This window comes from Mycetomoellerius zeteki, unplaced genomic scaffold (assembly GCF_001594055.1).
Source record: "Mycetomoellerius zeteki isolate Tzet28-1 unplaced genomic scaffold, Tzet1.0 scaffold106, whole genome shotgun sequence".
Taxonomy (NCBI): Eukaryota; Metazoa; Arthropoda; class Insecta; order Hymenoptera; family Formicidae; genus Mycetomoellerius; species Mycetomoellerius zeteki.
Genome location: NW_017255975.1, coordinates 1,832,816 through 1,843,216, shown reverse-complemented (window position 1 = coordinate 1,843,216; position 10,401 = coordinate 1,832,816). Strand labels below are relative to the sequence as shown.

The 10,401-nt window shown below is 31.8% G+C and overlaps 1 protein-coding gene across 1 annotated transcript in view; it reads right to left on the bottom strand.

The window, feature by feature from the left end:
- Positions 1-10,401, bottom strand: part of Mmp2 (Matrix metalloproteinase 2) — a 183,090-nt gene that overhangs the window by 165,582 nt on the left and 7,107 nt on the right. Inside the window, exon 2 of the mRNA XM_018450308.1 lies at positions 8,691-9,894. Within this exon, the coding sequence (XP_018305810.1) occupies positions 8,691-8,798 (108 nt within the window). The 5' untranslated portion in view covers positions 8,799-9,894. The remainder of the gene's footprint in view (positions 1-8,690; positions 9,895-10,401) is intronic.

Sequence of the window (10,401 nt, the reverse complement as noted above, 5' to 3'; positions counted from 1 at the left end):
AACATTCTTCATAATTTCTTAGTTATGAGCCTTTAAGTAAAAAGTGATGCGATTTCGGCAACCTTACCCTAATTTGTTATTGGTTGAAAGTTAAACATGTAATAATAAGCGTCCAAAACATCAAGCTATAATTTCTAATGTTCATTTGCATATAAAACAGTGCCAAATGGAAAATATAATAAAAAATAGATTAAGTGGTACGCATTCGGCAACTTTCCTCTACATATACGCATCAAGAGTGCGTAGAAATTCTAAGGATAATAGGAAAGTTAATAATGCGCACCGTCGGATGCGGAAACACAACGGAAAATGAAACGCCGCATGCTTCCGAATTGCGATGAGCGCTGCACTTAATAAGGCGCGAACAAACGAGTATGGCGGAGGCCATAATTCATGAAGCCATAATTCAAAACTACACAAACATACTAACGATGTATATCAAACGTATATCACGGGATTTCAAAGAGCTATTGTTTAAATAGCACATGTGCCTATAATCATTATTTAGAAATATATGCAAAAATAATAGTAAATAAATCGCCTAAAAAAAAGCAAAAATTAAAATGAGCAAATATTATGTAAATGAAAAATTAGTAAACTGTAACTTAAATATACTGTGTCAAATCAATATCTTTAAGTATTTTAACACTTCCTATATTTTTCAACAATTCTCTCTCTATTTTTGTACGAACTACTTTTGTATGTACTTTGATAATAAAGACATTGTAATAATAGTAGCAACAAGCACTGAGAAAAAATTGTTTAATTGACTAAAGTGTTTAATTGATTTAAGTAAAAATTGATCGACGAGAATTAAACACGCATAAATGAAAAAGGTCATATTCGGTCAAAGCGATTCTTCGTGCCTTCAATAGATAAAGTATCCAATTTTCGACAAGAATTTCAACTTGATTTGAACTACTCTCATGACAAATCGCAATCGTTCGAAGAACAAAAGAGAATCTCTGCATAAGTTGCATCTTTTCCCAATGCAATTTGTTGTGAACGCGAATTGCGAAGATCCCGCCGCGAAAATTTCACGGTAGTCGGGGCCGAAGCTCGTTCTATCACTTCGACGATATCGACTCACGAATTGAAAATACGATGAGAAAGAAAAAGAATTTACGGCACGGAGGTAGAAATACATTTCATTCTATCGCCTCGCCGGAGAATGCAAACGAATGCAGCGAATGTAGAAGCAACACGACCTATCGGGCGGATCGGCCGAATGGAATCTCTTTCCTTCCTTTTTTTTTGCTCTTCTATCTGTAGTTGCAAGAGATACACTCTGTTTTTCCGATTGGAGGGAATTACGCGATAGTGCTTTCGATACGGCTCCGTCGCTTCCTTCCTGACGCAAAATTATACAGGAGTCTGTGACTGCGCCAAGAGTTACGGTTGCGGAAACCAACAAGCAGCCTTTCAGAAAAATTAGATTCGCGATGCCAATCGATGACGAGACACGCTGTTACAAAATACAAATTTACTTTGCTATGTATGTATATAAATTACAGAGATTCTAGGATGTTTCAGAATCATGGTCGTATTTAGCGAATGTGAATCAAATGACATATATGAAGCTGGCACCTCCACCATAAAAAAAATTTGCACGTATGCCATAATTAAGTGCTAATTATGTGCTAATTTATTGCTCTAATCCCGAATTTTGTGTCCCTTTCTATTCGCAGAAAATTTATTTCAAAAGTGCGGGTGCTGACTTTATGTTACGCTAGCACCCCCACATCCATAAAACACTTACAGAATACTGTAAACAAAAAATAAATATACCAAAATTTTATGCTACTTTTGTGCTCTAAGATACTGCATTGAAAATTTGAGAATTTTGAATAATTATTTATCAGATCAATATCGGTCGCTATACGTACATTAGCACCGCGACATTTCTAATGAGATCTTCTTAACTTAATGAGCAATGAATTTAGAATCAGGATATTCTTAGAGCACATAAGTCTGGGAACATTTTAAGACCAAAATTGGCCCAGCAATTAATTGCCTTCGTGTACTTTACTCTTGTACGCGAGCTAGCACCGCCACTCTACAAGTACACTTTTTTACCTTAAACGATGAGCAATAAATTCAAAATCGGGATTTAAGGCAATTAATTGCTGGGCCAATTTTGGTCTTAAAATGTTCCCAGACTTATGTGCTCTAAGAATATCCCAAAATTTTGGTATATTTATTTTTTGTTTACAGTATTCTGTAAGTGTTTTACGGATGTGGGGGTGCTAGCGTAACGTAAAGTCAGCACTCCCACTTTTGAAATAAATTTCCTGCGAATAGAAAGGAGCACAAAATTCGGGATTAGAACAATAAATTAGCACATAATTAGCACTTAATTATGTCATACGTGCAAATTTTTTTTATGGTGGGGGTGCCAACTTCATATACGTAATCAAATGAGAGGGAATATCCAATATCTGACGAATCGTTTTAATAACATGATATTAAATTATACATTAAATAATATTATACTTGAGATTCATAATGATGCGTAATTTATTAAAATTGATTTTTAATAAATTACGCATCATTATGAATCTCAAGTATAATATTATTTAATGTATAATTTAAAGTTACCTTTAAAAGGTAACAATAAATTTTAAATATGAAATGCTCTCCAAATAAATTAAACGATTAGATACGTTAATGTAAAAGGAATTGCCAAATGTAAGCCGACACTAGTTGTTCGTACGTAATCCAAAATGTATATTAAAAAAATGTGATGCAGACGTTTCAACCCTAATATTGGGTCCTCTTCAGTGTAGAATATGTGTTTAAGATAATTTCATGATGTCAAATTAAAGTAAAAACGCTCGATCGTCAAAAAATCGTTAAATTATTGTCGCTGTTTGAATCTTCAAATAGTTGTCTGTTATATTTTACTGAATATACAAACAGTCCATGTTCAAAAAATTCCACTAAAATAAATAATTCAAAAGAACTTTAATTAATTGTAATAAACTATATTAGTCAAAATTACTAAAAACTTACGTAGCGATAAGCTTAACGATAATCTGTTACAAAGATGTGAATACAAGGTTTGTAAAAGGTAAGATGTACTTATTCTATTTCTAAATTCATAAAACTTAAACTTGTTCGGTAAAAATTTGATAAAAAAAAACTTTTCTTCTTTTTTCTTCTTACAGCGTTTTAAAATCAATCTATTTTTTGTTTGAATTTTACTTAATGCTTTCTACTTCGAGACAAATAGTATGCCCGCAATGCGGCAACAATGAGATACATCGAATGTATATAAGTTCAGCGGAGCGAGATTACGGATGCAATTTTGCGTTTACATCTTTTTTAGTGTATTCATCCATTTGGACTTATGAGTCACAGTTGCAAATGTTATTGGAATGTAAATATTGTATGCTAACATAATGCAGCAAATGTAAGGAAAAAAGACAGAAAAAAGTCAAAAACTTTAAATGCGATATAGCAAATGTGCAGAATGTCCCGTATGAAATGTTCCGACGAGTTACACGAAAAGAATCGAAAATATAATATGTATCGTGTACCGGAAATAAACCAAATGTATAACGTATCCGGCAGCGGAAATGCATTTTCACGTTAACTTTTTTGGGAGTGACGCGTTTCAAAACTTTTATGGAAAATGTATTGTGTTAGAATGCATACAAAGCACTTTACGTAAATATTTCTTTACATTTAACTCACACTGAGAGAGAGAGAGGGAGAATCCTATTTTTTATTGAATTAATTTCAGATCAATTTTTTCTAAAAAAAAGTAATTTAAACTAAATATAAATTAATTAATTATATATATTTGAATAGATTTTAAATGTAGTCATTTATAATTAATAATCTAGATTTAATCCAAATGTAAATTAATTAAATTGAACTATAATTTTAAGATAAATATGTGCTTCTTCAGATTAAAAATATTAGATCAGGAATATATCATATATTGTTACTACTAGATTTTATAAAATTGTTAAATTAAATTTTGTATACAATTTTATATAGTTTCTTAGGTAAATATTCAGAAAAAGGGAACCATCTCCGATGACCTTGACTTCCCTTTTCTGAATATTTACCGTTTCTTGTATCCCATAATTATTATACAATAATTCAAATATCAAATTCTGAAGACTAGAATTTTGATATGAAAATATCAATAGTTTTCGAATTGTAAGTGATTGAGTATATGATTACGTGTAGAGCACACATTGTGACATTCTCACGCACTGTAACGTAATATACGATCTAGAACCTGGAATAATCTCTCTCGCAAATATCACATAAACTAATAATAATGATAAATATCTCATGATATCTCTGCTGTCACTAGATACCTCCCGTTCTCTCTCGTTCCCTCGTTGCTTTTCGCCACTCGTAAAGCTTATGATCGCGCGTGCACAAATTATACATCCACGAAGCTCTGATCGCGTGGCATTTTAAATGGCACATAATTACACGCAAATTCTTGCTTTATCACATCATGATGAAAGGATAACGCGAAAAAAATACACATATCATACAGAGCTATAACGAGTTTTCGCTGCACAGTTGATAATATTAAAATACGAGAAGTGTAATTAACTAATTATTACTCATCAAACGAAATATTTCCCGAATTTCGTGGAAAAAGTTTGGCACTTATTACTCCGTATTGCGTGCTCCTATTGTTTACACACGAGATCGCCACATTACCAGTAAACTAATATTACCTACCACTCGAAACTTGATCATGGAAAGTATCAGAAGAAACAAGTGATAAAGATTTTCTTTAGACAGAATAAAAATATAATTAACCCTTACAATACCATACTTAATTCGGTGTCTCATTTCTATCATCGTGGATCACTAAAAACTATTTCCATCTATTCAAAATGGTTCAAAAAGTCTCTAAAAATTCACAAACATACATTCAACTTTCTAGAATAAATGTTTAAACTTTATTTTGGAAAATAACGAAATGTAGTATAAGTTATAATTACCGAAAGATTCATAAGTTAGGAAAAAGTAAGAAATCGCTCGGTCACTAGTGACCCACGATAGTAAGGTTGAGTATGATCTCGAGATGAATTATAATCACAATGATAAATTAGCAGAAGCGGAGCAAACAGCTATGCATTATTATTACTCAAAACTTAATCGCGAAAGGTACCACATAGAAGAAACAATTTAAGAGATCTTCTTTATAGAATAAAAATTTAATTAAAATATGATCTCGAGATGAATCATAATCACAATTAAGCTTTAGAAAACGGAGAGAAACATTACGTAAATTAAATTTTAACGCAAACGGTTTAAAAGAAAGAAAGTGGAACTACTATATTCCGCTTTTGTGAAAAAACACGCGGCACAGCGTATTAAGACCTTAAAGTGTCACAAAGTACAATTAATTCCCGCTCCCTTTGTGGACCTATGTTAACTTGTCACGACATCGTAAGCGCTTCTGCTCTCGCTTCAACAAAGTTCTCTTCGCTATAATAAATTCCTACTATCGGTAGGTAGTGCACAATTGAAAATTCAAACATTTCACCTCTCGTCTGGCCAATGGAATTTGATAATTAACGGGAATAATTATCGCACGAACGCAGATATAAACGATTACGTATGTCCAACGGAACATCGATCGAATTAATGAAGCGATGGCTTTCGTTGAATACGAGAAAATATTTTTGTGCCAAGGGAGGAATATACTTGTTAGCGAGCAGTGAGCTTGTTCTCCTACTAGTCATTAATATCGCAATAAAGCAGCGCATGAAACCAACGGAAAAAGTTAATGCCGCGGAACGAGATGTACGCACAGTACCATTAATTCCCTAGCCACCAAGCTTTGCGATGGAAAATTTTATTTCTGCAGATCTCAGATCTTTTCTTTCAGATCTTTTTTTTATATTTGATAAATTTATATATTCCATTAAAAACCGCATTGAATTGAAGAAAATTACCAATATATGTATAAGATCGATTCGTTCCACCGGGGATCTCATCAAATCCATTGAGATGCTGAGAATTATAAATAATCATAACATGTTAAAAATATGATTTCTTTCCATATAATATAAATCTTGTAATTTTATAAATATCTTTTTAGTCATGTAAGCTTTAAATCAGAGATTAAACTGCAAAGCTATACATTTTAATCTATACAAATGGAATTATTGTAATTTTCACTGACGCAATTCTTCCTTATAAATATTTAATATGAGGAATCAAGATTATATATTCGCGATTTATAGGTAGATTTGTATATGAATTATTTCCACAAACCTATGAGCGATTCTCGTAGTATATGGAATGTTACATTTCATCGAATACTATAGTACTGTCCTTCGTAGAACCGCAAAGCCCACAGGGAAACCCGAACGCTATTGCGGAATATCCCATACATAGACGCATAACTAGTCGGCTTTACGAGCTTCTGCTTAATATTAAGTTCTTTACGAATATGAGTATGAACATATATCGCAAAGTCCTATCTGTGTACATGTAGCCTTACAAATTAATGCAATTGATATTACAGATAAGCGAGATTAAAAGAGACATACTTTCTCTTTTAAAAACGCTCGAGATGATTTTTTCCTACTATCCAGAATAAAATAAAGCGAAAAAAACTCTATACATCTCTTCTATATTCAACACGCGAATGTTTAATTCGAAAAGGATAAATATATTTTCATTTATTAAAGTATAAAAGATTTAACTGTTCATGATATTTAATTCACTGTTTTAAATAATAATTCATGCAAATTTTGTAAATTGAAAAAATAAAATTTCATATTCAATTGCATTTAATGTCAAAAAGTATAAACGGAATTTGTAGTTAAAAAATAAAATATGTAGTTAAATTTCACGAGTTCATATATCGGATTTGTTGTTTCATGTGATTGAAAACTGAACATTTATCCTGGTTTGGAATATCGCAATCTCAAATGTTTTTAACAAAGATTAGTTCAAAATGAATACTTTTTAAAATAAATTTTTATAAACGAAATATTTAATACCGATGTAGCCATAATAGCAGTAATTTCTCCTAAATCTAAAGAGAAAATTGAAAATATTGTAAAAACGTTCGTGTACGATAGATATAAAGTAAATTTTAATTTATCTGTATAATTACATTATTACGTTTAAAATACACGATATAAATTTTTTTTTAAATATAATGTTCTGCAGGAAAAACTGATTCTGCATCTCGCGATTGTAAAATATAGCTTAAGTATAATATAAAACGTTGATATATACAATTTACGAAAACCTAGATAAATAAAAAAATTAAGCTATCGGAATTTTTTAAAAATCTGGAATTACTTTTCGGAAGTATTGACACATTTCCAATATTGTAGAAGTTAGATAAAATACAATAACTTCATGAACAAAACAAATTTCTCGTTTCAATTAATATAAAGTATTCTACTTTTACGAAATATGTATATATTATTCTAAAAATATTATTCTATAATTAAAAAAATATAGATCACTACATAAAACACATTTAATATTTTTCTGCTGACACTGCATAGATATAACTTTCAGATATGAATTTATATACCTAATAACCGATAATTTATAAACTGTCAACTAAATATATGGCTGGTTTTTGGTGAATAATAATTAAAGCACCGTGCAAGCGTCATTTACATTATTTCATGATATTCATTGTAATCTCTATAAATGTAGCATGATCGATTCGATTTGAAATCACGAAAGCTTGAGATCGGCAAAATTGTAAAATATTCAATAGCTCACAATGATTGTTGCTCAATCCAACGAGATACTTACAATTAGTAATATTGACGAACAAAGAATTTTTTAACAAACAGATAAATGCATTGCGCACTAAATACATTAAAAATATTTTTAGTAATTATGCAGTATAAGGGACTATCCTCCAATGACCTTAACTTTGACATATTTTTAAAAAACAAAATTAAAAATGGCATATAATATACAGGGTGTTTCCAAATTAAATGGCAAAACTTCGGGAGCGTGTAGAGGAGTAAAAAACTAAGAAAAAAAGTCCTATAGACATATGCTCCTTTTTGCTTTGTTTCGCAGGAAATCACGAAAAAAGAAAAAAATATATTTAATTTATTATTTTAATTATTTTATTTATAAACTTTTTAATGAAGATTTTGTTCGAAATGTGCACCTCTTGCAGCAATACAAGCATTGCATCTGTCAAACACGGCTCTTGTAGCAGCCAGGCCTTTAAAGCATTACCGTTGCAGAAACCGTATACAAAAACCATATCAGCATATTCACTATTGTATATGTATAATAATCTCCAAACTCTAATTTTTAATCATTCTATCATAAATAATTTTTCACATAATGTATATTTACTGTATTTAATTTATTTAAAGATTATTATCTCTTTCAATAAATTACCAATAAAAAGATATTTGTCAAAGATGTAACAAAAGTTATAAAATAGAGGATATAAATTTAGAAAATAAGAAAAATTTATATCTTCTACTTTCTATCTTTCAATATTATTTTCTAACAATTTATAGATTCTCAAAAAAATTATTTTTCTACAATATTTGATATTCAATTTTTATAAATAGTAATCAATTAATTATTTGTATAAAAGTAAAAAAATAACTTAACTGAATATTTCATCGTAGGTAATATTTTGTTCCTTACTTCACCTAAATTCGGTCAACGTAGATAATAACAAAATAATAGCCACTCACCACTTTGTCATCCGCATAGATGATCGAAGATCCCGGCGCTCCGCTGGCGAGCACAATGAGAAAGGCGGCGACGACTACGTGACGTATCATCTTCACGACGGAGCACATCTGTCCAGCTTCCCGAAGAAAATCACCAACACAATTTGCAACACTCGCGAGAGATCGATATTCTTCACGATCGAGGGAAAGTTTTACGCAAACTCACGATAAACCGCACTATATCGTACTTTCCCTCGGGATTACATACCGCTATCGATTATCGATGGGCTCTTTAAATCCCTTTGGAATATTCGTGAAATATTCGAAGATAAAAATTTCACCAGCGATTTCAAGTCTCTTCGGGGTGATCAAGGCGCGCGTAGTAAAAAGATCAAGATTCTACTGGCCAGTCTATTAGATTTTGTCGGGACTGTCGCAAGGCAATCGAATTAAGGATTCTATCAAGTGATTTAAAAAATTTATTTAGAATGATCAAAGTACGAGGTGTAACCCAAGTAGAAATCTCATCGAATAGTCTCAATCATATCAAGATAATCGCCAAATAATCTTCTTCAAAGTGTCCGGAAAGTACAAATTAACCAAAATATAAATACTTGTTGGCTTCGTATTTGAATATTGTCGAGTGTATTTTTACAAAAAATATATACTTTTTTTTAACGATACCACTGTGTAATCTATCGATCTGTTCAAAATACTTGCGAAATAATTCACGACAGCAATACTGTCGCGTCGCGATCGATATCGTGTATTTCCCGAACAATTACTCACGATGATTGAATAGGATTCGCGATTAGGATGTCGAATTTATCGACGATGGGGACGCTCGCGTGACTGGACGTCGTCTACGTCTTTTAACATTTATGTCTTCAGTGACGAACCAACTTTTCCCCTCACTATACGATTGTTCCTCCCACCGACGGGTGTTCCTCCTGCTTCCTTTTTTTCCCACTTCTTCTTCGTCTTCCTCTACGTCTCGACTAACCGCGACGACGGTGATTAACTAATGAGCGTCTCGCGTCGCTGTTCGCTGCTTGCTTAATTCGCTTCTTCCTTTCCCTTTTTCTTCTCGCGTATCGGCCAACTTTCGTCAACTCGGTAGTCCTGCGCCGCCCGCGGCGATGACAACGACGGCAGTGATTACCGGCTTCTTCGTACTTTCCTCCGGATTCGGGCTTTCCAGCGGCTGGCGCGTCCATCCGCCGACCTACAGTAGTAAAGTTCAGTTAGAACTCGTTAGAAACAAAAAATCGAAACCTATATATATATATATATACTATGTCTATCCTATCATTAATATTTACAATTCTAAATGTCTGTATTTGCATATGCAAACAGCGATTCTTATTCAGCACATTTCTTTATTGTAGTAAACCAAATTTTTTATTGAGTTGGAAACAAAGCACTTCCTTATTTGTATTATATGTATATGTTTTTAAAAAAATTTTAACTATTCGATAAAACAAAGTTCCAGCTTCAAGAATCTATATTTTTAATTGCGATACGCAATGATTTTTACCTTTAGGAGCAATCAAAGTCAAAATGCTCCTTTTATTTAATTCGCAATACTCAGTAACAAAAAATCTTAGAAATATTTTTAAAAAACGATTTTATAGAGAAAACTTTAAGTTTTCACGTTAGAAAGTCAAAAATTTTCGCAAGATTTTTTTGAGCGCGTGACAAGCCTACAAAGTGAGAAGAAAGTTTCCTATTT